Here is a 25,150-nt window from a genome sequence, read left to right as displayed (position 1 = left end):
CGTGGTGGTGACGAGAGGTGGTCAGTCACCCAATTGGCATGTGACGGAGATCCCTGACTCTTCGTCGCAGCGTCATCCCCACGCGTTCTCTCAGCCTTCAGCCTGCACTGCACCGGCATTGCGCCCAATCCAGTCCACATGCAGACTACTCCACAAGCTCCTATTTCTACTGCCAGCCTCAAACACCCAACCACTGTCGTATACATCTGCCGCATGCGCCATCTCGCACACCTCTCAAACTTCTGTCCTCGCTCCTAGGAGAAGCTCTTGAGACACGTCCTACCGATCCGATCCGTACCTGTACCGCACCTCCTCTTAGCTTACCTGGAGCTCCCCCCGAGTCGCCCGTCCCGCATAATAAGGTACCTCTGTTATTAAGTCGCAATGGCCGCTGCCGGCAGCACCCACAGCCTGCAGTCTCCCAACGCCATACCGCCCCGCTCCTCGTCTTACGGTGGCATCCTCCTCAACAGTCACAACCGCCACTCATCCACCTCTCCAAAGCGCTCCTCGCCCCAGCGATCCGTCCTACGCCCGCTTTCCGAGGTTGATTGGCTCTCGTCGGGCAAGAATTCGCGCCCCGCTTCCTCCATGTCCGCCCCGTCCAACAACACCATGCCATCGCCGTCAACCTCGCCCGAGCAGCACCAGCAAACACACCAATACCCCGTCCCAATGACGCCTCCGCCGCCGGATCCCCTCAAGGGCATCGGCGAAGACCTCATCTATGGCAAGGGCTCGGCGGGATGGTCGGCAGACAAGGAGCGCATACTACTGGGGCCATATGAGTATCTCTACGGCCATCCGGGCAAGGACATTCGCACACAGCTCATTACGGCGTTCAATACATGGCTGCAGGTGCCTGAAAAATCGCTGGAAATGATAACCAAGGTCGTGGGCATGCTACACACGGCGTCGTTACTGTAAGCAATTATAGGTTCTGGACGTACCGGACTGGCAGCTAAGAAGATGACGCAGGGTCGACGACGTTGAAGACAGCTCCGTACTACGCCGCGGCGTGCCCGTCGCCAACAGCATTTTTGGCACCGCCCAAACGATCAATTCGGCCAACTACGTGTACTTTCTCGCGCTGCAGTCGCTCTCGCAGCTGCGGAACCCGGCGGCCATGACCATATTCACCGAGGAGCTGCTCAACTTGCATCGCGGTCAAGGAATGGATCTGTTTTGGCGCGACACTTTGACGTGCCCCAGCGAAGCCGACTACCTCGAGATGGTCAGCAACAAGACGGGAGGGCTGTTCCGACTAGCCGTGAAGCTGATGCAAGCCGAGTCGAGCATGGAGCTGTAAGTATCTGGCGGCGCCCAACCGAGCCCAAGCTCGCCTGGTGCTAACCTTGCTCAGTGACTGCGTTCCCCTGGTCAATACGATTGGCCTTCTCTTCCAGATTCTCGACGACCACCTGAACCTCAAGTCGGCGCGATTGAGCGCGCAAAAGGGCTTCGCCGAGGACCTGACCGAGGGCAAGTTTTCGTTCCCCGTCATCCACGCCATCCGCGCCGACCCGTCCAACCTGGTCCTGGTCAACGTGCTCAAGCAAAAGACGACGGACCCCGAGGTCAAAAAGTACGCCGTGCAGTACATGGAGCGCAAGGGCAGCTTCGACTACAGTGCGCGCTGCATCCGCGAGCTGCGGGAAAAGGCGCTGAAGTTGGTCGAGGAGGGCCAGCACGCGGTGGGCGACGACGGCCGCAAGGGCGCGGATGCCATTCGCGCTATAGTCGATAGGATGAAGGTTGAGTAGCAGCAGGACGATTGTGCGTGTCGTTTTGCGTGCGTACCTTTTGTCCGCAACAGGTAGGCCGAGCGGTGGTGCCGCTGCGTCAAAGGCGAACCATCAGATCCGGCGTCCTGTCCTACCTGGTCGACCCCAGCGTGAATTGGATGCAAGCGGCCGTCCCGAGTCTGCGGCACGTCTTGCCTGGTTCTTGACGACCACTCCTCTCCTCTCCGCTGCTACTCATATCTCGTCCTTGGCGCCCCAAACTCCTACCTACCGCCCTCGTCCACCGCACCGCGCCGTGTGCATCCGCCTTGCCCTCCGCCTCCAGCTGTCCCAATTGCTGCCTGTAAATCTGTACATTCTCCATGTTGTACACCGAGCCATCAAATGTGCTCGCTGTACAAAAATACGCCGCGACAAGAATCGCGGGAGCTGCCGTGCCGGTCAATTAGACCGGCACAGAAGCAAACTAAGCAGTGGCGTACTTTTTGACGCATGCGCGAACCACGCGTGTCGGCTCGTCTCGCTATTCCTCCGCACCTCCATCGCTCCTCTCCGCTCTGTCTACACCCGTTCTACCTATTGTACCCACTTTAACTACCTTTGCCCTGTACCTTTTTCTGCCACTCACCTTTCACGGCTCCTTGTGGACATTGTCTTCTCTTCTGTCCATCCTATTCACATGCACTTGGGCGATGAGCTCGGCTTTGCTTGAGTCGAGTGCGGTGCAGATTCTTTGGAGATTTGGAGATTATAGGGGCCAAAATTCGGGAGATGTCCCCCGTATTCGTTGCACACGGCACACGCCGACGCTTGGATGGTGGCATTGTTGAGAATCAACAGATGTACAGATGGTCAAATGCAGCAGAGGAGAAGTTGGTCAATCGGAATTGCGCAGGTGATGCGCGGCAGGAGAGAAAGGGGGGAGAGGGGGTACATACAAATCCATCAATATACGTCTCTACACAACGTCTACTGCACACCATCCATCTCATTTCTCATCATCAGTCCTCGCTCATTTCACTCTTTGCTTTATTATCTTATTTTCTTGATGGCCCCTTTTTTTTCTAGCAGTTTCTTTTGTCCACTGCTCGTTGGTCTACTTTCCACAGTCTTCTGATGTACACTCACTCGAGTCATCACTTATCCCGCACCGTTGGTCAGTCTCTGCTCTCATCTCTTCGTTGCTCTCTTGTCTTATTTCTCCCTTTGTTTTCCCCGCTTTCTTCTCTCTCTTTTGAGGACTGTGTCGTATATTTTCCACTTGCTTGTTGCCTGACTGGCATTTTTAGTTGTCCGCCGTCTGACTGCCGTTCGACTGCAGCTCAGCAATCACTCCTGGTCCTTTGCTGCTGTCGCTTCTCTGGGCTGTGGCCTCTTTCTCTGTCCCCGAATCTGGCCTATTGCTGTTTGCCTGTTTGCTGGACTTCCTGGTGCTGCTTCTGGCTCGCCCGTCTGTCGGTCTACTTCCGCCGCTCTGGCTCTGGCTCTGCACTCTCTCTCTCTCTCTCTTGTCTGGTCTTCCTGCTTCTGCTCCCGTCTCCTCGTCTGGCCCGGAAAGCAAAGCTCGACGACTCACTTCGAACGACCGAACGAAATTCTGCTTTTAATTCTCGTCTTGTTTCGGTTCGCGGTTGCAACACGCTCTCGGCACAGCATGCTCTCCGTCTTAGTGTCGAATCGGCCCTTTTCTCTTCGACGTTTTCTGCGTCTCCTTCTCCGCACACTCTCCCTGGTGCCGCTCGTCTGTCCTCTCCTTTCCAGTCATCCCTTTTCAAAAATGCAAACCAGTCACCTCTCACCTCCCTAGCTTCTTCCTATCTCCCTAGCTCCTCTCTGACTCACTCTATTCCCCTCCTTGATCCCTAGCCCGGCCGCCCCTCATCCCCACACCTCCAGAGTGCAAAACAGCAAAAGATATGGTCGATACCAGGATCGAACTGGTGACCTCGGGATCGCTCAATTCTTAAGAATTGATCATAGAAAATATGAGACCCACGTCATGACCAACTAGACCAATCGACCTTGCTTATATTTGTTCTCAGACAATTGTCAATATACATCCTAAGCAAATTCGGCAAGGGGGGAGCATTTGGGGGAAATTTTGAGAAAAGGGGGCCAGGATGCGTGGTAGTTGGTCCATGACGTGGGTCTCATATTTTCTATGATCAATTCTTAAGAATTGAGCGATCCCGAGGGCCGGCGCGCCTTTGGAGAAGAGTTGGGGTTGTGGGGGGAGGGTTTTGGGTGAGGACTGCTTGCCACTGGTGCACTCCCCAAATCCAGAGATTGCCCTGCCAAAAGACGGGAGTGCTATGAGTGGAACCAACACCATGATGAAGCACCACCATATATCATCACCTCTTGATTCGGTGCGCATCGGGTGCTGCGCGGCTCGAGGACCTGGGAGTTGATGGATGAGACGGGCCCAAAATCCGCAACAGGAAAGAGAGCATCGTTAGACTTGCAAGGCAAGAAGAGAGAGACACACGATGAATGAACGGGAAAAAGATGATGAGGTGAATAGAGAGAAAGGGGATTCGTGGTGGGCGAAATCGATCAGTCCGGTATACACCCTCGATTTCATCACCACCAGCGAGCTGTCCCTTCGATTTTGAAAAAAAGCCGCCCCAGTGACTTTTCTGCATCGATCCACTGCTCTGTATATCGTAGTCTATTGCCCCAGTCTTGCTATAGTTGTCTTGCGCTTTCTGAGTACATTGGTGGGTGTGTTTACAGATGCCATTTACAGCTTGGCTTTAATCGCTACTCCGAATTACGACGCTTTAGAAATTTCTAGACGAGCTAGATGGACCTCAGATTTCGTCACTCTTGGAACCTCAAATGCATGCATCAAATCTCCTGCCTAAAAGCCCGTGTGTTTGCAAGCGCAAGAGGTAGCAAAAGCCAAGTTCAGACTACATAGGCTGAATGACGGAGCCTGTCAGGTAGCCAGCTATTTAACGGCCTCCTCGACACAAAAGTGATGCAGAAATAGGTTCAAGATTTCAAAGTTGGGTACGAGAGACAAAAGCAAAAGCTCGTCAGTGTTTATGGGAATGCAGGGAGCCTGTTGGTGATGCTTTGTCAAATCCACACGACTGCCTTCCTGTATTGCTCTCACTCACTGTCAGTCACTTCCACCGCCTGCCAACTATTTCCGCGCGGCCACCCGGCCACTTTCCAATCAGGCAAACTTCCCAATCAGGCAGCAGCGCCTGCCTCCCTCCTCCCTCCACTCTCCAGTCCCCTTCCCAATCCAGCACGCGCCGCTTCCCTCGCGCTCCGATCACTCCGCCGCGCACCCAGATCACCCACCCCTCTCCCTACCTATATAAACCCCCCCACCCCGCCGCACTCTCCGTTCCTTTTCCTCTTCTTCTTCTCTTCTTCAACTTACCTACTGGCGGCGGCTCTGGGGTCCAGAACCAGAGGGCCCGCGGATCGTGGACCGCGGCATTGCACAACGCCGGTCGTGCGCCGTGCCGTCACTCTTCGGGGTGGCGAGGCCGGGCAATTTTTGATTTCTGCTTTCTGCTGCTGCTGAACAAGCGGCTGGCTGCTACCTTTTTCATCTGCGGTTTTCGCCTCGTGCGGGACGTGGGAGATGAGGGCTGCTGGTGCTGCTGGTGGGCGCGGCGCTGTTGTTGACGATTGCTGCCTTGCTACCTTCTGTTGTCAGTGAACTCTCGGAAGATTCTGGCGGAGGAAGGCACACAGCACGGTTGAGCTTGAGTGTGGGCATTCATTCGGGACTTGCGAACAAGTCGGCCTGATCGAACTGCCGACTTTTACATCACAAGAAAGAGATCACACAAGTCCCAGTTGGTTTAGAGGGCACCACCCTTGACAAGGCAGTGTGGATGATATTGCTCATCTTATCGAAATTCTTCTGTGCGAGCAATCGAGCCGCAGCTCTGCCATGCAAAGCCGACCCCAACCACCGCGCACTCAAAGCCAGAGGCCAACCAGACACAGCGCCGTGTGATGCAGAAACCCAATTCTCGACGCCTGTTGCCACCCATCCCCCATGCTTTTGAACCCAGGACCAATGCGCCTAAAATGAATGACCAGCAAATCCACCCTGCCATCAACCAACAATCTCCTCAAAGTCGGGCGTGACGACAAACTTGCCAAAGACGCGGCCAAAGCTCATGGCCTGGCCAGCGTCGCGGCCGACGCGCTCCTCGGGCGGGTACGTCTTGGCAATGACAATGTCCTGCAAGAAGCTGGCCTCCATGCCGGCGTGCAGCTCGAGGCTGGTGCCGCCCCAGTCGAGCGTGGTGCGGCCGCTCTTGTGCACGCGGAGCTTGCCCACCTTGCCGCTGGCGAGCACCGTCGGGAGGTCGGGGCTCACTTGGTCGAGGCCGGCGGCGGCTTCGTCTTCGATCTTGATGCCGGGCTGCTTTTGCTTGTTGGCGGTGGAGGAGGATTCGGCGGCAGGCGCGTCGACGTCGTGAGGGTGCGTGGGCGAAGTCGGCTCGGGCTTGACGTCCTCCTTGACCATGAGGCTGGGCAAGACGGGCGGGAACTGGAAGAGGTAGACGCGGTCCTGACGATTGTCGATAGACTCTTGCTTGGGCCCAGCATCTTCCTGGGGCGTGCCGTCGTTCATGGCAGTATCGCCGTCGGCATCGTGGGGTGTGCTGTTGGCAGGCTCGCGAGGCATGGCAACCGTGCCGAGCTCCCTCGCAACGCTCTCTTGCGCGGCGAGGATACGCGCCTGTTCGGCCTTTTCCTCCTCAGTGTGGGCGACGAATTCGCCCCAGCGCGGCTTGCGGGCCTTAATCCTGGGCTTCGTCTTGCGAGAGAGTTCGGGAGAGGACGGGGGGTCTTTGGCGGGTGCTTCGGGAACGTTGGTCGGAATGGTAGAGTCTTCGGTGGGTTCGTCTTTGATGTTGATTGCGCCGTCTTCGTCCTCCCAGCCCCAAGCACCCCTCCAGTGGACCTGCTCGCCAGTGACTTGGACGTCCTTGGCCTTTTGCTTGCCCTTCTTCGAACTGGTGCCGTCTTCCATCTTGATCTCGGGGTCGCCAGGTGCTTCTGCCACAATTTTTCGTGCGGCGTTGTGGTGTTCTCGACGCTGAAGACGGACAGGTGCGAGCCCAGTGTTGTGAACGCGGGGCCTCGAGTTTTGAGCAGGTCCCTCGCCAGTAACTTCCAGTTCGTCGTCAAACTCGTCCTTGATGTTGATTCTGTCCACGTCTATGCGCGGGCCCAGCGAGTCGGCTTCGGGGTCTGATGAAATGTATCCTCCGTCCTCTGCCTCGGCCGCTTCGCCGTCGCCTCCTCCCTCTTTTTTAATTATGGGTTTGCGCCTGCTGCCCGAAGAGAATCCAGCTCCAGATGACTTGCCGCGGTGAATCATGAGCCGGCTCTGGTCTTGGAAAAGTTAGCGGTGCTCACCACAAAAATGGACAACACTCACCAATGCCAGTAGCCCAACCGTCCGTGAAGATACCCTCTTCCCTCTGCTGATTCTGCCCCATAAACCCACCCCTACCGCCTCTTCCAGCGCGGTCACCGCGTCCACGCCCGCGTCCGCGATCCCCACGACCTCTTCCGGGATTCGCAGCCCTGGCCTCTGCATTCAGCTCCGCCATCCTTTCCCGCCTCTTTGCTTCCGCTTCAGCCTCCTTTTGTTCTCTCTCCTCCTTGCTGCGCCTGCCCTTGAATGTCGGCATACGGGCCATTGACTTTTTCCCTCCCCTAGCAGCCGGCGCAGCGCCCGACGGCGCCGGCGAAGCTGCAGCAGATGGCACGGCACTGGTAGTTGCTGATGCCATGTTGGACGCGGTGTCGGGTTCTGAAGCTCCAGCGGCAGTGTCGGCGGCCTCAGTCGCGGTGTTGGTCGTCGCAGGGCCTGCCTGCGCCGCGTCCGTCATGTCCACGTCGGCATTTGTCGCGGATTCGGTAGGCTGGAGGGGTACGGGCTCATCCTTGGGCACGAAGAGCGATTCTTCGTCTTGAGCTTGAGGTTCCGCCGTGGTAGCTTCTGCGCGGGTCGTAGAGGCAGCTTTGGCGCCGCGGCCTCGAGTCGATGTGCCTCGCTTGGCACGACCACCTCGCTTGGGAGGCATGCTGGATGGGAGGGATTGAAGAGGTAACAAAGAGGGAGTTGTTGCTTGCGGAACAAAGAGACGGATCGATAGAGGTGGGGAGCCAACTTTTTAGTGAAGCGAGTCATTCAGGCGCCGTAGATCTGCGGACATGGGCACGGTCCGCTGCATCAGTACTGGAAGTGAACCGGGTTGGGCGACCATATTTTTTTAACACGTTGAAGCTGCTTCTATTCACAGGCCTCTTTGCTGAGGAAAGCTCTGTCACTGGAATAGTAATTGAGGAATACATTCAATAGCAACATCCTTGACCAGAATCCAATCGCATCGCAGATAGTTTCCCTCAAACAAGACATGCTTTTGCCGGAGGCTTTGAACATGGCTAATTATGGTGTACCAGAGCAGCGAAAAGCAGCACAGAGCCCTCCGACCACTAGCAGATCTTGTGCACCAAGTTGCCGGGGTAGTTGTGAGGAATCTCCAAGTCCAATAAGGGATTGGTTTTGGTCAACAAAATTGGAACTTAACACAACATTTTGAATTGTCGAGGAAGCGCGCCGATCCTGGTCTGAGATTCTCTGGTGATAGTCAAAGGGACTCTTATCAAAAGTGAGGAGCATTCGGGAGGCATTCAGGCCTCGAGTTTTCAAAGATGGTAGAAGAAATCGATGGTGTGAGTTGGGTAGAACAACGGCAACCGCTCTCGCGAGCGAGGGGCTTGACAATGTGAAAGGCCTCGATTCATCCTCTTCGTTCGCTTCGCACCCGTTCTAAGATTTGAAATGATAAAGGCTTAAGGGAAAGCAAATACCAATGGACCCAGTAAATGATATGCAGGCAAAGTGAAAAATAGAAAAGAGTGAAGAGTGAGCTCTGGAGCAAGTACGGCAGTCGGTACAGATCGATTCGAAGCGTTCTCACCTCAATTGGTCGTTACGCAGAGAGAGCACCAGTGCCCTATAAACAGTAAGCATATCCGCAAGCTCATGGTTCAGGCCCTCTACAGCAGTTTCGTTTCAGTAGAAAGTTCGTTCAGACTTAAGTCTTTTCCATCTCTATTGCCCACGTCTCGACTCCTCCTAAATACTACCATCTTACCCTCTTTCACGCAAAGACATCGAGACGCGTCCGTCATGCGAAAGGCGCGCGTCTGTGACACGTCCGCTCTCGGCAGACAAGCGCAGGTCGTCATATATTATGCCTTGCGGGTTAAATCCAACACTGACCGGTCCAACTTTACGCCCAGCAGTCGAGCCCGACGCGACCCTGCGGACCGCCGGATAGCCGAGCAGAGCATGCAGGCAAATCAGTAAGCAAACGAGCAAGCGTGCCATGAGGAGAAAAAGGGTTCAGCTGAGTAGGGATGCCGACAGGGTTTTTGGGGTTTGTGAGGACGTGGGGATGCTGCGGGGAAATCAAGGTTGATGCTGGTGGATTGACCGGGCCAGGGGTGTCGGAGGGGTTCCTATGGATCGCGGAAGGGGGTATCTGGAAGGAAAAGACGGCGGAGAAGGTCGGCTAGAAGAAGTCAAAAGTTGGAAGATGGGTTGAGCTCGTTTTTGTTTTTTTCTCGAGCAAGTTTCGGGTTGCCATAGGGCGACAGCGAGGGAAAATGGTTTCCCAATGGAGTCGTGCGAGAGATGGCTCCCCGTATTGGGCGGTCAATCGCGATAGGACACGACTCTGCTGCCGTCCCTGCGTTCGTGATGGTGGAGCGAGCGTGGACAAAGCTGCGTCTTGTGTCCGGAGGCTGTCGAGACGGCGCAGAAGAGGGACAGGAGAATGTACTCATTCGGCGTCGCCGTGTAGATCAGTCTTCTGCCACTTCCATCATCAGCCGTCATAGTCATCTACTCGTTTATGCTTCGGCGCAGAGACCATCAGCCTCGCTTATCCGACATAGTCTTCCGAGAGCTTGGAATGAGTATGTCTACAAAGCCGCAACAGCAAAGTCAGCAGATCTGAGACCTGGCGCTGGAAGGCCTTGAAGCGTTGCAACGTCGAAGCACGCAAGCTGAGGCGGTGCAATTCAGGGCGAGATGCGTACAACTACGAGCAGAAGATCAGCGGCAAGTGTGGCCTGGCCCACGGCCAAGCCTTTGTGATCTACCGAGCTTACTGCTATTCTTAGCACGGGTACAGATGCAAGAATGCGTAAGCGGGCTCTGCAGCGAGGGGAGAAAAAGAGTTGGTGTGAGTGGTGGAGGACGGCATTGTCGGCCGTTGCTGAGTGTAGCGGCATGGCGTGGTCCCCCTGATAACGGCGGCAGGAGACCCCCTGTCTGGCTGGAATTTGGGCTGAGATGGCGATGATATCTGGGGAGGAAGAGGGCAGAATCGTGTTGCAGACTTGGAAATCGGAGATGGATGAGGATGCGAAGAAGTTGGACGAAGAAAATAGCTACCGGGAAGCGTATTTGGCCGGGATGCTTGTTGTCTGCGTCATGGGAGACGTCAACGGAGGGCCCGACGGAGCGGTGCGCGAATGGTGGCATGTTTGTATACGGAGACTTCCAGCGTCCATGGCATGCAGCGCGCACTCAGCCTGGATATCCGGCAATGCAATCGAAGAGCGTGTCTCAGAAGATTCTTAATTGGGAGTAGGTAGCAGTGGTGCTGTGCAGGCAGTGGTGCTGCGCATCGACAGCAGTGACAAAAACTGAATAGAGAAGGCTCCACCCTCAACCGCCGCTCATGCCATCTATGATCCCGCTCCACACCTTCTTCTTGCTAGTTCTCGTACCATAGCACAGGTACTTCTTTTCTTCCATCCCACCATCCATCCTCCACCCCTTCACTCCTCATCCCATTTTTCTCCCCCCTCGCCCTGCGCCTCTCCCAGCGCCCTCCTCTCACTACGACCCCAATTCTCTCGCTCGACTGCTGCCCAGTCCCTCGTTTTCGCGACTGTTGTCTTATCGACAAGCCCGGATACCGCCTCGTGTCTGCACCTTGCTGCACCACACAGCCAAGTCCAGCCACTCGGCCATTTGGTGAGTTTTATCGCGGTTGCACTGTCCAGTCCACCGCCGCTTCTTTTTGCCGTCTCACCCTCCTATAATGTGCCATTGTTGACAAAGAGCCTGCGCCAGACTGCCACGCTTTTCGACACGTCTATAATTGCCACGACCTGCTCCATTCCGCTTCTCCGACAACCTTTTTTCCTCTCTGACAAAAATGCCGACCCTACGATCCCTCGCCTTGTTCGCCCTGCCGCTCGCGAATGTTTTTGTCCAGGCCGACCTGTCCATGCATGCAGGGAACTCCCTGGCCCTGAAATCCAAAGTCGAAGCCCTGCTCGACGCCGCTGCCGACTCGGTCCAAGACTGTCTGCACAACCACCAATTGCCTTTTCAACACGCTGCCGTCGCACATGACGATGCCTCTGCAGCCAAGCTTGAGCTTGTCAAGAGGCAGTCGACCAACAACACGAGCGAGTCTCCAGCTCCGTCGAGCACCGCCGCCGCTCCCACAACCTCCAGCGCAGTAGTCTCGAGCACTTCTGTAGCCCCATCAACGACGCAGACGCAGGCCCCCTCGAGCACCTCGGTTCCCAGCACGACGGTGCAGACTTCGACGGTCACTTCTGCAAGTACGTCATCTCCCGCTTCGTCTGGTACCTCTGCCCCTGCTACGTCCACCACCCAGTCCTCGACTGTAGCTAGTAGTACGTCGACCGTGATTAGCACGGCCACTTCCAGCGCTGCTACTTCGAGTTCCCCAGGTGCGTCTTCAACGAGCGCTGCCCCTGCCTCTTCTGCGTCTTCTTCCCAGACCTCTTCGGCCCCGCCCACGTCCACAAGGACGACGGTGGTGACCGCCACAAGTGCTTCCTCGTCAGAGGCATCGTCGACATCCTCTGCCCCGGAATCCTCGTCCACTGCGCAATCGTCAAGTTCTGCGAGCTCACAATCGTCTTCAGCGTCTTCTTCTACTTCCGAATCCCCAAGTACTACTGCTACGTCTACGATTGTGTCTACCACAACTAACACAGAGTCCTCTTCTTCAGCTGCTGCGACGACAATCACGACGTCTCCTTCCAGCTCGCAGGAGACTTCTACTACTACCAAAACTTCGTCAGCAACTCCAGTTGTCGTTGATGTAACTGTTACGACAACAAATAGCGCCGGGAGCACCACCGTCGTCCCTAGCTCGGCCCTGGTTGGCGCCACCGTAGCCGTGACCACCACCAACAGCGAGGGCAAGACGACCACTCAGCCCGGCGTCATTGTTACCACCACCAACAGCGCCGGATCGACGACAATTGTGACATCTGCTGCCAAAGCCTACACGCGCGAAACTTACTCTTCGGGACAAGTCATTACGCGCACCAGCGGCTCCAGCACTTTCAAGACGACCTACACCCCTGAAGGCGTCAGCAGCCTTGTCCTGTCGACGACGACACTGCCAAATGGCGAGCGATCGACCCTGACTAGCTATGCCACGGTGGCCGCAACGCAGATTAATGCTGCAACAGGTGGCAGCTCGACTGAGGGCGCCCCCACGCTGCAGACGGGTGCGGCTTGTAAGCTGGCCGGCGCCGAGGCTGTGGCCGCTGTTGCTGGCGGCGTCTTTGGCCTGGCCTGGTTGCTCTAAGGTAACTAATGTCAGGGCAACCGGGAATTTTTGCAAAGCCCCGGCGGGCAAATTGCTTGAATGCTCCACATTCTCTTCTTTCCGGGTTGCCATATCCCCCTTGGCTATTACATGCCACAACCAAATGCACCAAGCCTTGGGACCAAGAGCCTCATGTCGATTCCCATCCCACCATCGCCATGTTTTCACGGTCGATTTTTCAACTGTATATTTTCTCACCTTTCTTCTCTGTTCTTATTATCCCTTATTGTTTATCTCTTCATTGACGTCTGCATACCCACACACTCCTTTACGCCGTCACGAACTGCATGTCTGCATCCAGACAGCCCGCCGCCAATAGTTCCTGTCCTTCATGTTTGCATTTAATCCGCTTATGAGCGTTGTTGCTGTTGTTCATCTGTCTTTGAGCGAATCATCATCCTTGTCAGCGGCGGGCTTGTCTTTACGATCCTTTCAGCACCTTGTTCAAGGGGAATCATTTGCCAGCGAGGATCACCGGGATATGAGGAGCACACGCATATGTATGGATAGGAGGTAAAAGTCTGAAGGAAAAGGTCTGCTTCACGGTGGAGGATTTGCTATTGTAACACATAGATAGGATGCACCGGAGGGGATATAGAGCACCAGCGATGGTATACATCGGGTTTCTTGAGTATTGTTTCTAGCAACGTGATTTTCAATCTTCATCACATGAGCTCGGACTGCATCGTACACCTGTATCGGGACCAAGATGACGTTTGAAGAGAATTGGGCCAGTGACGAACTACTCCTTTTGACAATGGTCTTCAATGCCGAGACTGATTTGTTTTCTCTTCTTTACCTGCTTTAACTGCGTTTTTGCATACAACTTACATGGAGAACATATATTGCACCTCACTGCTTGACCGTACAAATCCAAGCCAACCAATGTTCCACTGATGTTGAGCAGACAACAATAGCTTAGTACTACGTCTATTGTTGGATAGGAAAGCTTCGGCATTAGCTGCTAATATGACCAAAGAATTGGCTCGCCCTGCCTGTTAGTGACTGCGTTTAGTGTTTCAAAAGTCGGAAGAAAAGAGGTGGTGTCTGGGATTGAAGCAAACTTGTGTGCTTGCTCTCTAATGGAACAATTGTTGTAGACAACACCTGATTGAAAGACAAAAGAAGGAACCGTGTCGAATGATGCGTTTGGAGCTGGTGGTCATCTTGGAGCATTTGCTGCTACTGTTGCCAAACAGACTGTCAATTCGTTTATATAATAGGCCGAGTTCTGTGCCAAGTGCTTCTTCGCGTGATCCGCATTGGTGGTGGTGAGGGTTCCAGGCTGAAAACTACATGTACTCAGGGAGGCACCCACTGACCCGAGCTTAATAGCTCACTCACGCTTGAATGTACCACACACAACCTCGGTGACCTCTAGATTGCATCAAAGCCTTTGGAAGAAAAAATCAGGAATACGTTACTGTTCAAGATGCGCTAACTACAGTTTGCTAGACTCCGCTCCGATACGCTCCTTCATCGACATGTAGATACAAAAGTGCCCCCTCATAGTCCCGTCGCATCGCGTCGTCCGACGGCTTCTTGTGCGCGCACGCGCGCACACAAGGGGGGAGAAAGTCGAGCGAAAAGCTCGAGCGGTCAAGTGACTTGGAGATTGAGGCGACAAGCCTCTAAGAGTGCCAACGCTGCTCCGACCTTTCCTGTTCTTCTGGGTTCTGTGCCTATCCACAACCGCAAGACTCCGCCATCCCAAGGAAATCCAACCCATTGAGGGCCCAATATAGCACCACCGCTGCTTAAGGTGGGTATATGATTCAACGCCGCCGACCGAGTAACAGCCCAAAAGCGCATCTGCTGTCCTGTAACATTGCTGCCACGTTGCTAGCGCCTCGAACCAAATGGGATTGCAGATCCAAGTATTCGAGACAGTGTTTCGTCCAAAGATCAACGCAGCTTGGCTCCCAAATCCATGGCCAACACCAGTCATCTACCCAACGACCGCAAACGGACTTGGCCGCAGCACCGTTCGTATTGCGATATCTCACGGACTCCAAGACTCAAACATCCAACATAGAACGGATGCGCTGAATGCGCGGTGAAGCCGTAGAAGTTGGAGAACCGCTGCGCGTGGTCCGCACGTCCGCTTCAGTCGGCACCTGAGGTGGTGGAGATTCCGGGGAGACGGCAACGGCGTTCTTGCCATCACTGACCGGCACGCCATCCTGGACATTTGGCTCGAAAGGCGGGAACTCGCTGATACTTGTCGTCTCCGCGAGATTCGAAGTCGGAGCTGTTGACGAGACACTCCTATTTGGCGTGTGGTGATGGCCTGATGCAGGCCGCGAGCCTACCTCCCGTGGAGTGCCGGGGAGCGGAGTGTAGAAATTGTCATCGAAATCGGCGGGCGGCGTGTCGCGGGACGGCGGCGTTTGCGTAGGCGTAAGATCGACCTCGGAGTCCATGAGACGGTTCGGACTGACGCCAGGCGTGGGCTTCGTTTCTATGACCTCTGGAACCGGACTGACGACATGAGCTTCGGGAAGAATGACAGACGAACGCGGCAGATCCGCCGAGCGGCCACGGCGGTGCTGAGAGTGAGCAGCAAGGCTCGACGAAGAGCGCTGCTGCTCCAAACCAGCCGCCGGGCCTGCTTGGACGTGATGACCTTGGTAATCCAGAACGCGGTTGTTGGGCGGGCTCTTAGCCCGCTGCTTGGCCTCTTCCCGTTCCTTTCTCTCGGCAAGTTTCCCCTTGAACCATTCTATCGGGCCCGCCTTCTTGTCTCCTTCCCTGCTGGCGTCGCTCCAGATGGAGGCCTCTTGCGGCTCAATTGTCAAGCTTTTGCGGCCGCCCCTGGAGCCGAACGAGCTCATGCTCTGCTCGGCTCCGGGATTAGAACCGAATCCATGCTCGGGGACTCCCTTGGCCGCCTCCCTCTTGTGCGAGATGCGCCAGCCTCGCTTCCTCTCCTTCTCGGAATGCTCAATGGTGGAGGCCTCGTCCCCGTGCTCGACTTCCGAGTAGTCTGCCGCCGTGGAGTGCGAACGCGTGGATGCGCTGGGGGACATGCTGGGTTGGAGCGGGTTAGCGCTCGTCGGCTGTTGCTGTTTCGGGGGTGAGGATTCTGGCATGGCTGAAGGTTGCGTTTGTTCTTTGGTTGGCGTACCTGCCGCGAGATTTGGAGGGAGCGGTGATGGCGGTCCACCTCCTGGAAGTGCCTGGTGGAGAGAATGGGTTGAACTGGCAGCACTTGGGTTAGTGCTGGGTGCCCTCTTCTTCTGCAGCTTGTTTGGCCTGCGCTTCTCCTTTTGCTCAGTATCTGATCCGGGCGAGGACGAAAACATGTTGGTAAACGAGCGGAATCCACCTGGCATGTCGCGGTCAGAATGTTCCCCCCTGCTCTTCTGCGGGGTCTCCCGGTTGGGGAGAAGGCCGGTCGCGGAAGTCACGCTGGGAGGGGCAGCCAGAGGGGTAGTGTCGTTGCTTGACGGAGGCGAGAGGACGTGCGTTGGGGACGGCGGCTGCCGAGTCGGTCTCGCTGGCTCCGGAATGTTCAGGGACGCTCCAGCAGGCGAACGCGGGCTATTCTGCGATTCGCCGCCATACTCACGAGAGAAGCGGTGGGGGATGATGGCGGGGGATCTCTTCGAGGGTACCGTATTACTACGGTGCAAGCCAGTCGAAGCGCCACTTGCGGGACTGGCGGCAGTGACGGATCCGGATGCCTTGGACTTTCTCGAAGATACTGAGACGTTTCTGCGAATCATTCCCTGTTGCCTGACACTTTCAGCGCCAGCACTTGCATTGGAGGTTGATCTCCCCAAGCTGTGCGTCTTTGAGCGGTTCGGGGTCACCGGGGTTTTTGACGATGGAGAAGGAGGGCCGCTCTCGACTTCGTCCACGGTCTTCTGATCCGCGGCGGTACCCTGCATGCCGATGAGGAAGTTATCTTGATTCTCAATCAAAAAGATGAGAACATCCTGGCTCAACCGGTAGTCGGGAGGAGACATGTCATGGCTTGGGTGTGACAGTATACCAGGCTGGAAAATAGCGGCAAGATTGGCGGTGGTCATCTTATTGAGGTCGGATTTGGACGCGAATACCGCAAGGAGATCCAGAATATAGAGAAGCAATTGGCGGTTTAAAGGCGGAAGCTCCGTGATCAGCCGTTGGTATTCCCGGATTGCTCCGTCAATGTCAAACTCTCCAACAGTCTCTCGTTGACCGTCCATGGGACCGACAGCCTGAGCCTGATGGTCCCGAAGAGGCTCTCTGAAGCGTTCGTAAAATTCCAGCGGTATTATGGGTTCAGGCAGCTGGTTGAAGTAGCGTCGCAGAATGTTCGCGGCATCGTGTACTGTATATCCTGCCCAGTCGAGACCTTTGCCGTAACGGTCGGGCGAATTGAAGGCTTCGCGGAGCTCCTTGATACGCTTTTCCGAACCGCTCAATCTGAATATACCTTCCACATCGACGGCTGGGCGCGGAGACGAGTAAGCGCGGTCCGGAAACTCCATGGCGAGGTTGAAGACGTACCTTTCTCCTTCAGAAAGACACCGCACTTGGCCACCACAATCGGGACATAGCCGTAGATATAACTCTCACCGTTCTCGTTGAAGAGTGAGATTGCGACGTTAGCGTACTTTATACTGTCTTGCAAAGGCACGCCAAAGATGCCTTTGGGCTTGTCTTGGTCTGTTTTTGAATTGGTTAGCTTCGGACGAGGAAACAAAACGCGCGAAGCAAACTGGGAGCAACGGGCTACGACTCCCGTCAGGCGCTGGGCTTGCCGGTGCACCAGAGTCAAGCACCGCGAGGGCAGCGAAGGCAGCGCGGTCAAAGACGAGCGCGCCAAGGTCCACACACGGAAGAATATACCTTTCTCCTCTTCCTTCTTTGCATTGCCGCGCTTGAACTGTCTCCACCACGAAGCCAGATCACGCTTCGAAGGAACGTCGCCTGGGTGGGATTCGGGGGGCGGATCCCAATTGCGACCCGGGACGCTGGCTTGTGCAGTTGGCGGCATGTCGGGGGGTTACGACGAGGGCTCACAGCCTCTGCGTCGGCGTGGTGTCGCTGTTGTACTCGCAATGGCGGGCGTCGTCTTGAGGGGATGCGACCAGATGGCAGCGTGTTCCTAAAATAGCGAGGAGGACGAAGCGAGGGCGTGACGACGAGGAATCGATGCAGCCCAGGCGAGCGGCGCTGCAGAGCGCGCTGGAGCGGGAGCGGGCCAGAACAGAGGAAGCTCGCCGATCTAAGCGTGATATGTGGGCGCGGTCGAGGCGCGCAGGAGGGCCGAGGATGCGCGTGCTGTGGATGAGGATGCCTGAAGGGCGTCTGAACAGATGCAGGATGACCGTTGGCGTCGGAGGTCGTGAAACGTCAAAGACGCGAAACCCACGATTTGGCGGGACGGTGCAAAGAGGCCTGGAAGGTGGGTGATGTAATGCGACGATGGACGAAGCCGCAAACTGGAGCAGAGCAGCGGTAGCGAGGCGCTCACGAGGGGTCAGGCGTGCTGCTCGCTGGGGTCGGCGAAGGCAATGATCGGAGGGCCAGAGCAGGCTGCGGTCGAGGTCGAGGTCGTCGGGGGGTCGAGCAGGTGCTGACTGGCGGACGGACGGCAAGAAGGAGATGAGAGGAGAAGGGTGAGCGAGAGGTGGACAGTTTAGATGGTGGAGCGAGCGTGACGACGGTAGGTAGAGAGTAGAGTTGTGACGGCGGAGGAGCAGAGCAGCAGAGCAGGCTTTCAGGCCTCAGGCTCACAGGCGGGCTGGCTGGCACTGGCTGGCCGGTGGGAGTTGGCTGCTGGCTGGGTGTGGTCCAGTAGTGGCAGCTGGCAGGTCTCGTCTCCCAGTGGACAGGCAGCTCTCACTCAGACTGAAGGAGGAGAGGGAGTGGAAGAGTTCATGTAGACGACGGACTTGGGGTAGTATGAAAAGACGTGTACCCATCCAGATACAGTGGGTGAAGCTAACGCAACGCTGCTTGGGCTACCTACCTCATGGCTCACGGACTATGCCAATCAGGGTCCTGTCTGTCTGCGCACCGATGAATTCTTCGTCTCATCACGCGGCGCTGCGTCGACTCTGAGCCCGGCCCCAGCACAGCACTGAGTACCAAGTCTAGCCCAACCCTACGTCAATCCACCAGCTCCACTGCCGAAATTTGTGCTCAAAGCTCCGATTCGAACAACCACCACGACCAACACACCCCATCAAGCCCACTCTCCCCACCCGCGCCACTACATATCAAGACTTCCTCACCGACTCTACATCATCATCATCACAATGGACGGGTACGCCACCCTTGCCCAAGCCCGCTAGCCGCCACCCTCACTGACCACATTCTCAATGCCAGCCTCTCCGGTGCTGAGCAGCGCGAGCTCCAAAACCGCATGGAGCGCAAGCAGATGAAGGAGTTTATGAATGTAAGATGAAACACTGTCGCAGAGACATCAATCCAGACTCCCCTCGGTCGGCCCAAGCTCATCCGCTGCGCCTCCAGATGTACTCCAACCTCGTCCAGCGCTGCTTCGATGACTGCATCAACGACTTTTCCTCCAAGTCGCTCGGATCCCGCGAGGAGAGCTGCATCGCGAGGTGCGTCGACAAGAACCTCAAGGGCACCGAGCGCCTCGGAAACCGCTTCCAGGAGCAGAACGCTGCCATGGCCCAGGGCGGCGGCATGCCTGGCAGGTAGATGCACTCGTGCATCGTCATCTTTTCACACGCCTTGTCCTCTGGGAAAAATGGTTTCAACGAGGGTGGATTCAAAGGGGCGTTCCGGTCAGTCTTGTTCAACCAACCAGGTACGAGTCGGATGCATCATCACTCCACTTGGACGATATTTCGCCATTACAATGCAAAAGGGCTGGCCACATTCTGCCAATTCGATATCGACTTGTCCGACGACGACGCGCGCACCCCATGTGTTTCGCAGGCAGCATTCTCAAGTTGAGCACACCGGGCGTCAATGGGAAATGGATTGGGTAGGCGGAAGGATATTTTCGTGTCCGGCCGTGTGCATCAATCATGGGCACAGATGAGGTTTGAAGACTCTGCCCTACATATTTTTTTATAGCTCCCATGTGTACCGTTAGCAGTCAACGGATAGCTCTAGGATTCCTCATAGCGCCCGAAAAGCTAGGCTGGCCCATGCACAAAAGCCACGGGCTCCTGCAAGGTTCTCTCCCGTCGGCGTCGCACCTTTTGAGCAGAGTTGTGATTATTTTTACTTCAATTGGTCGAGCGAATACGGACCCGTGTTGACATGCTGAAGCCGCCGGCATACGGCTTGATCCAGAACACGTCTTGCAGCCAGCCGGCAGAACGACCTTCCCCAAACAATCAAGCACCACGCGACATGCTGCAGCCTCCCAGGTCCTCGAGCCGCGCGGCACCCGATGCGAACCGAATCAAAAGGTGATGATATTTGGTGGTGCTTCATCATGGCGTCGGTTCCACTCGTAGCACTCCTGTCTCTTTGCAGGGCAATCTCCGGGTTTGGGGAGTGCACCGGTGAAGGGCTCCAGGCGATGATGTAACATGATGAGGTCTTTGACGATGACTCCTTTTTCCAGGCACGCAGAGGAGAACGTGGCGTCAAAAGATGGGACCGATTCTGATAGACACCGCCCTGGGGTCCGCCACGAGAATGACAAAGGGAGAGAGGGACCGAGGGACATGTATGTGGCGCATGAGAACTCCTTGTGTCCAGTGGCGCAGGTGTGGCGGTGTCGCAGGAAAGGAAATGCCCAGAAACTTGAGCGACGGAAACCTGCTCCTGGGGGATCAATGGCTTGGCACCAAGGACGCGCCGCCTTAAAAACAATCTACGACTCAATGACGTGGGATCTTCGCAGCTTCTACACTTCTCACGACGCCCTGCGCTTCTCTCTACACCGCATCCAACCTCCATCCACCACCGGCACCCATCAGATTCTCATCAAGACTACCTGCAGCGACCATTCTCGGCAAAAATGCCCTTCATGTGGACCAAGCACTTTGGCGGAAGGCGCGCGGGTAAGTGCCCATGACCAGCACACACTTTGTGAGACATTTACTGACCAGTGCGCGGTATAGGCGGCGGAGTCGTAGTCGACAAACATGGTGTCCGTCGCGCACCATTCCGCTTTAGCTGTGGGAAGTTCAGCTGTTTTCGTTGATGGTTTCCCGTGAAATTGGAACCGACAACCAACCCCCCGGTCAGTTTGAATTCGAGGAGTCATGTCTTGGTTCCTAACTTTTGGGGCAGCTTGGACACCACAACGGCTCCTGCAACTTCCACCATCCTTCGACACAGCACGCAGAAACGACTTCACTTGACCACGAAACTCTGGAATGACATGAGTCTGGCACAGTGGCGCGATTGGCGTTTATGGACTCTCTTCACGATGCAGAGTAACAAATACATCCTCTTCCACCTCCTATCGTGTGCACAACCCCAGTGATCAGCACGCCCTCTTCGAAAATGCTCGTAAGCTTAAGAGCGCCAGAGCCGGCGACATCGCAAGTATTTCCTCCGACTGCTCTCAGACGTAGACCCCTACACAAGTCAGCAGTTCCGCTTAGCCGCGCGACAAGAAAATGTCCGTCTGAGTCTCCGTCCATTTGGAGCAAATTCAAGCGGCGAGCAAGTCCTGTTTGGCCAGAGTGCGGTCTTCGCGAAAGCGAGGGGCTTCCATTCAACCGGGGGATTACCTTAAGCTTACCGACAGACGCCTAAGGAAGAGCAAAATAGACTTTGTTTAAATTGCTACCCCCTTTTCGCCTTTGCCTACTTTGGAAATACATAAAAAAATGACTACTAATTGGCTTTTGTATAGATCCTAACGCCAGTGGCTATGGCATACGTAAGCGGATCACTTTTGCCTGACTACAACATACGCTGTCAATGCACATTACTGCCCGGATTCTACAATGATGGAACTTCCGAAAGCCAATCGCTTCTTCTCCATGGAGCACCTACCTCCTCCGGCCGGGCCGGTGGATCTTGCATGTAGTCCTCGTGCTTTAGGATTTAATAAGGCATCGGATAATAACAACACCAGGCTCTTTGGGAGAAGCACAGCAGTTTCCTCTGCTAGTATATAACTCGTCGCACTTTCATTGCCTCTTTCTGATCATCAAATATCATCACCTCCAACCAAGATGGGTTTTCTGTCGCTTTTGTCTAGTACGCTCTTTCTCTCGCTTGCTCTGGGAGCTCCACAGGTCCAGACCGACTCTACCAAGAAAGACCCTCCTCCAAACACTGGAACAGGTGGTGAAGTGAAGCTCGCCGCGAACTTGGAGAGGGACAAGCAGACCATTCAAGAATTCGGAAAGAAGGTCACGGAAGACCCCAAGGGTATCGTGAAGTCATGGTCAGGCCCGGACCCTTGCAAATACGTGGGCTTCAAATGCGACAAGACCCCCAAAGGTTACAATGCGATCGCTGCTCTCGACTTCAACGGTTACCAGCTTGGTGGCCCTGACATGGAAATCACCGGTCTGCTTGACAAGCTGGTGGACCTGGCCCTTTTCCACGCCAACTCCAACAAATTCATCAAGTCGATTCCGGAACAACTCGGCCAGATCCCCTACCTGTACGAGCTCGATGTGTCGAACAACCAACTCTCTGGCCCGTTTCCCAAAGGTGTCTTGACGGCAACAAAATTGACCTTCCTCGACCTGCGCTTCAACCAGTTCGAAGGTTCAGTCCCTAGCGACGTCTTTCACATGGACCTCGACGTTCTCTTCCTCAACAACAACAAGTTCACTGGCAGTATCCCAAGTGACCTCGGTGCCTGCCCGGCTCTTTACATCACCCTCGCAAACAACCAGTTCGACGGCTCCCTCCCAAGTGAGCTCAACAACATGAAGAAATTGAAAGAGATCCTCTTCCTCGGCAACAAGTTCTCTGGCTCTCTGCCGACAGAGCTCGGAGGCATGGTGGAGGCGACTGTCTTCGATGTCTCCGCCAACCAGCTGTCTGGCTCTGTCCCCGAGTCGCTCTGCAACCTTCCCAAGATGGAGCTCTTGACCCTCGCAAAGAACCAGTTCTCCGACTCCCTGCCAACCAACATGGGAGGTATGAAGGCGTTGGACACTTTTGACGCCAGCGACAACAAGCTGTCGGGCACCGTTCCCGAGTCTCTCTGCAGCCTCCCCAAGGTGAAGCACATCAAGTTGATGAACAACGACTTCCACGAGGATCTCGGCCCCGCCTGCCTCGAAGCCCTGAAGAAGAAGGTCCTCGACGTCAGCGGAAACTGCATCAAGAACGCGCCGAACCAAAAACCTGGCTGCAGCGGCGGTGACCAAAACACGGACAGGACCAGACTGAGCCAGCCCAACGGACAGGGCACTCAAGGAACCAACCCATCAACGTAAATTGGAGGGAATGCGCCGGAGAATGGAGAAAGGGCTTGGATTGTATTTGTTATCTTCTAGTCCGGCGTCTCGTATCGAAAAATCGACTTTCTCCAGCAGGAGATTCAATTCTCAGGGGTTAATTGAGAAGGTGGTTTGCTCTTCATTGTTCCTGCACCAGCGAATGATTCCCAGGTGGAACATCACAACTCTCTAGTAGTAGTGAAAGAGGTTATTAGACACATTCGCCTCTGCTTAATTCATCTTCAAACCAAACACATGGCGCTTTCATCGGTGACTTTTTCTGGTGTGCCTCAGGCTTTCAGGTACCCGATGCGTTGTACAAATCCGATGCTGCACTAATTTACGTTGGCCTGTGCACCGCCGCCTTGGACCCCTCCGCACGCTAGTGACAGCAATCCCCCCAGATCTTCCGGCGCGGACTCACCACCTGCCCCGTGCCGAGCTTAAAGTTTGTAGAGACCCGACTTTTCCACCTGAGCCCCAAAGAGAATCCCGTCCAGACAAGAAAAGTTTTCCCGCAGCAACAGACAGGCTCATCCAACAACTTCGGCCGGAGCGCACGCTCAAAACGACACCATGGCGACAACAACACCCAAGCCTCCGCCGCGGTCCATACTCATAGTCAACCCTAATTCGACCGAGTCAATGACCAAGGCGCTCGAGCCGGTGGTCAAGGCCCTGGGATATCCTGATGTCAGCGCTCCCATGTGAAGAGAGATTGGTTCCTGAGGATGAAGGTGTGACTTCGGCTTGTGTGCGTGCAAAAGAGCATGGATAGCGGGAAGAGAGAAAAAGAGGCATTTCGTTCACATGTCGACCCAATTGGTCCCCGTCTACGAAACAAAAACAAGACAAAGAGACATGGGCACAAGTGACTCTACAACAACATATTGTCTGATCGCTCGGCGCACCTCGTCTGTTTCCACCATCATGCTCATAGATCATTTCCTCTCCAAACACCATCGCGCTCGCTCAACGATGGCATTCAAACTAACATCCACTCCCTCATACAGACCCTCCACACTTTCTTCACGGGCCCGCCCAACTCTCCCCCCAGCATCAATGACCTCCCCACCATCGCCGCGTCGGCTTCGGCCTGCCTCCCCCATCTACGCCCGCTCCTCCCCACCCACTCGGCCTTCCTCGTCGCCTGCTACTCGCCGCACCCGCTCGTCCCCTCCATCAAAACGGATCCTTTGCTCCTGGCCGCAGAGGCCTCGTCGGCCCCGAAGCCCGTCGTCGGCATCATGGAGGCCAGCGTGACCGCGGCCCTGCTGGCCCTCGCGCCCGGCGAGCGCTTTGGCGTCGTCAGCACCGGCAAGGCCTGGGAGACGATTCTCGGCCGCGGCATCAGGGAGTTTCTCGGAACGTGTCCAGCACCGAACAGAGGCCAGCAAAACGACGACGAAGCCGCTGCTGCTGCCGTTGACGGTGAGACTGAAGACGTCCGCTTCGCCGGCGTCACGACGACTGGCTTGAATGCTAACGAACTGCACACGACGCCTCATGATGTCGTTGCGCACCGCGTCAAGGAGGCTGTCAAGCAACTGCTGGCGCGCGGCCGCATCGCCGCCATTTGCCTCGGGTGCGCCGGCATGGCGGGCATGGATGACTGGGTGCGCGAGGCATGTGTCGAGGCGTTGGGAGAGGAGCAAGGCGCGAGGGTGCGCATTGTGGATGGTGTCAAGGCAGCCGTTGCGGCCATCGAGGGGGCGTTGAGGATGGGAGTTTAGGCCGGTCATGGCGGTAATGAGGAGGTGATGTTGTGGCAGTGTGAAAGCAATGATGCGATTATTTTTTTGCCGATGGGTATCGATGGCGCGACGAAGGACAGAAAACAAGCAATGGCGCCAATTGACTGATTGACGGCTGCGATTTATCTCCATGGAGTTATTTGAAGCTCAATCCACTGACTGACCACACGCAAGTTTCTTATTCTCATGAGCGACCATAAACACCAGAACACGCCCAGTGACTAGCAAAAAGCCATTGTTGAAAAACGAGAGATGGCCAAACTGAACACAGTAGCAACTACGTCGGCTTCTCACACAGGATAATGACGAAGGTAGAGCTCCCAAAGGTGACTAGACAACAATCTCGGCCGAATCGGATTGCTGTCAGCCTTTCCCAGCGCTTGCTTTCTCTTAATTGTGCACTTGGAGTTGGATCTCCTCCCCGATCCTGTTTTGAAAGAAACCCCCTAAACTCCCCTGAGCTGTTCACCGTTTTTCTCACCAAGAAACTTGAGCTGTCCGTATCAATCCACCCACTGAAAGTTCCAGGTCCCTATTGCCATTTGATATGCCATTGCCAACATATATTGATTCTCTGCAAGCTGAACACGTTCAAGACTCGACAAGGTAAGCAAGACTCAGTACAGCTAAGACTC

The 25,150-nt window shown here is 55.5% G+C and overlaps 10 protein-coding genes and 1 non-coding gene across 11 annotated transcripts; 6 read left to right on the top strand and 5 right to left on the bottom strand.

Annotated features, from left to right (window-relative positions):
• Positions 1 to 384: 384 nt before the first annotated feature.
• Positions 385 to 1,763, top strand: BKA78DRAFT_332250 (geranylgeranyl pyrophosphate synthetase; the record flags this gene model as incomplete). Its single annotated transcript, XM_066889966.1, has 3 exons — positions 385 to 923; positions 979 to 1,305; positions 1,364 to 1,763. 3 exons carry the CDS (start codon positions 385 to 387, stop codon positions 1,761 to 1,763), a joined length of 1,266 nt encoding a protein of 421 aa, XP_066742455.1.
• A 722-nt stretch (positions 1,764 to 2,485) lies between these two features.
• BKA78DRAFT_161497 (uncharacterized protein) lies at positions 2,486 to 3,697 on the top strand. The gene has a single exon (XM_066883112.1). The coding sequence runs from the start codon at positions 2,862 to 2,864 to the stop codon at positions 3,609 to 3,611; it is 750 nt and encodes a 249-aa protein (XP_066742454.1). The 5' UTR covers positions 2,486 to 2,861; the 3' UTR covers positions 3,612 to 3,697.
• Positions 3,663 to 3,767, bottom strand: BKA78DRAFT_t128. Its single transcript has one exon. It is a non-coding gene; the product is annotated as a tRNA-Met (tRNA).
• Positions 3,768 to 5,832: 2,065 nt separating this feature from the next.
• Positions 5,833 to 7,822, bottom strand: BKA78DRAFT_296969 (RNA polymerase III RPC4-domain-containing protein; the record flags this gene model as incomplete). The annotated part of the gene is made up of 2 exons (XM_066886691.1): positions 5,833 to 7,124; positions 7,171 to 7,822. The coding sequence occupies 2 exons, from the start codon at positions 7,820 to 7,822 to the stop codon at positions 5,833 to 5,835; spliced, it is 1,944 nt and encodes a 647-aa protein (XP_066742453.1).
• Positions 7,823 to 10,978: 3,156 nt separating this feature from the next.
• Positions 10,979 to 12,397, top strand: BKA78DRAFT_354152 (uncharacterized protein; the record flags this gene model as incomplete). The annotated part of the gene is made up of 3 exons (XM_066891680.1): positions 10,979 to 11,525; positions 11,576 to 11,773; positions 11,811 to 12,397. The coding sequence occupies 3 exons, from the start codon at positions 10,979 to 10,981 to the stop codon at positions 12,395 to 12,397; spliced, it is 1,332 nt and encodes a 443-aa protein (XP_066742452.1).
• A 2,039-nt stretch (positions 12,398 to 14,436) lies between these two features.
• BKA78DRAFT_296967 (uncharacterized protein) lies at positions 14,437 to 17,405 on the bottom strand (the record flags this gene model as incomplete). The annotated part of the gene is made up of 2 exons (XM_066886690.1): positions 14,437 to 16,856; positions 16,916 to 17,405. 2 exons carry the CDS (start codon positions 17,403 to 17,405, stop codon positions 14,437 to 14,439), a joined length of 2,910 nt encoding a protein of 969 aa, XP_066742451.1.
• A 1,338-nt stretch (positions 17,406 to 18,743) lies between these two features.
• Positions 18,744 to 19,084, top strand: BKA78DRAFT_253231 (Tim10/DDP family zinc finger protein; the record flags this gene model as incomplete). Its single annotated transcript, XM_066884803.1, has 2 exons — positions 18,744 to 18,812; positions 18,890 to 19,084. Coding segments are annotated over 2 exons (264 nt in total), but the record flags the coding sequence as incomplete, so codon positions are not given.
• A 386-nt stretch (positions 19,085 to 19,470) lies between these two features.
• On the bottom strand, positions 19,471 to 20,578 carry BKA78DRAFT_161408 (uncharacterized protein). Its single transcript, XM_066883110.1, has 2 exons — positions 19,645 to 20,578; positions 19,471 to 19,590 (listed from the first exon to the last, which is right to left on the bottom strand). Exons 1-2 carry the CDS (start codon positions 20,300 to 20,302, stop codon positions 19,511 to 19,513), a joined length of 738 nt encoding a protein of 245 aa, XP_066742449.1. The 5' UTR covers positions 20,303 to 20,578; the 3' UTR covers positions 19,471 to 19,510.
• Positions 20,579 to 21,534: 956 nt separating this feature from the next.
• Positions 21,535 to 22,758, top strand: BKA78DRAFT_296966 (uncharacterized protein; the record flags this gene model as incomplete). The annotated part of the gene is made up of 1 exon (XM_066886689.1): positions 21,535 to 22,758. One exon carries the CDS (start codon positions 21,535 to 21,537, stop codon positions 22,756 to 22,758), a length of 1,224 nt encoding a protein of 407 aa, XP_066742448.1.
• A 402-nt stretch (positions 22,759 to 23,160) lies between these two features.
• BKA78DRAFT_318308 (uncharacterized protein) lies at positions 23,161 to 24,006 on the bottom strand. The gene is made up of 2 exons (XM_066888774.1): positions 23,775 to 24,006; positions 23,161 to 23,454 (listed from the first exon to the last, which is right to left on the bottom strand). The coding sequence occupies exons 1-2, from the start codon at positions 23,837 to 23,839 to the stop codon at positions 23,325 to 23,327; spliced, it is 195 nt and encodes a 64-aa protein (XP_066742447.1). The 5' UTR covers positions 23,840 to 24,006; the 3' UTR covers positions 23,161 to 23,324.
• Positions 24,007 to 24,686, top strand: BKA78DRAFT_318305 (uncharacterized protein; the record flags this gene model as incomplete). Its single annotated transcript, XM_066888773.1, has 1 exon — positions 24,007 to 24,686. A coding segment is annotated over one exon (488 nt), but the record flags the coding sequence as incomplete, so codon positions are not given.
• Positions 24,687 to 25,150: the final 464 nt, after the last annotated feature.

This window comes from Phyllosticta capitalensis (genome assembly GCF_038381095.1).
Source record: "Phyllosticta capitalensis strain CBS 128856 chromosome Unknown BKA78scaffold_7, whole genome shotgun sequence".
NCBI classification, from domain to species: domain Eukaryota; kingdom Fungi; phylum Ascomycota; class Dothideomycetes; order Botryosphaeriales; family Phyllostictaceae; genus Phyllosticta; species Phyllosticta capitalensis.
This window is presented reverse-complemented; position numbering and strand designations above follow the sequence as displayed.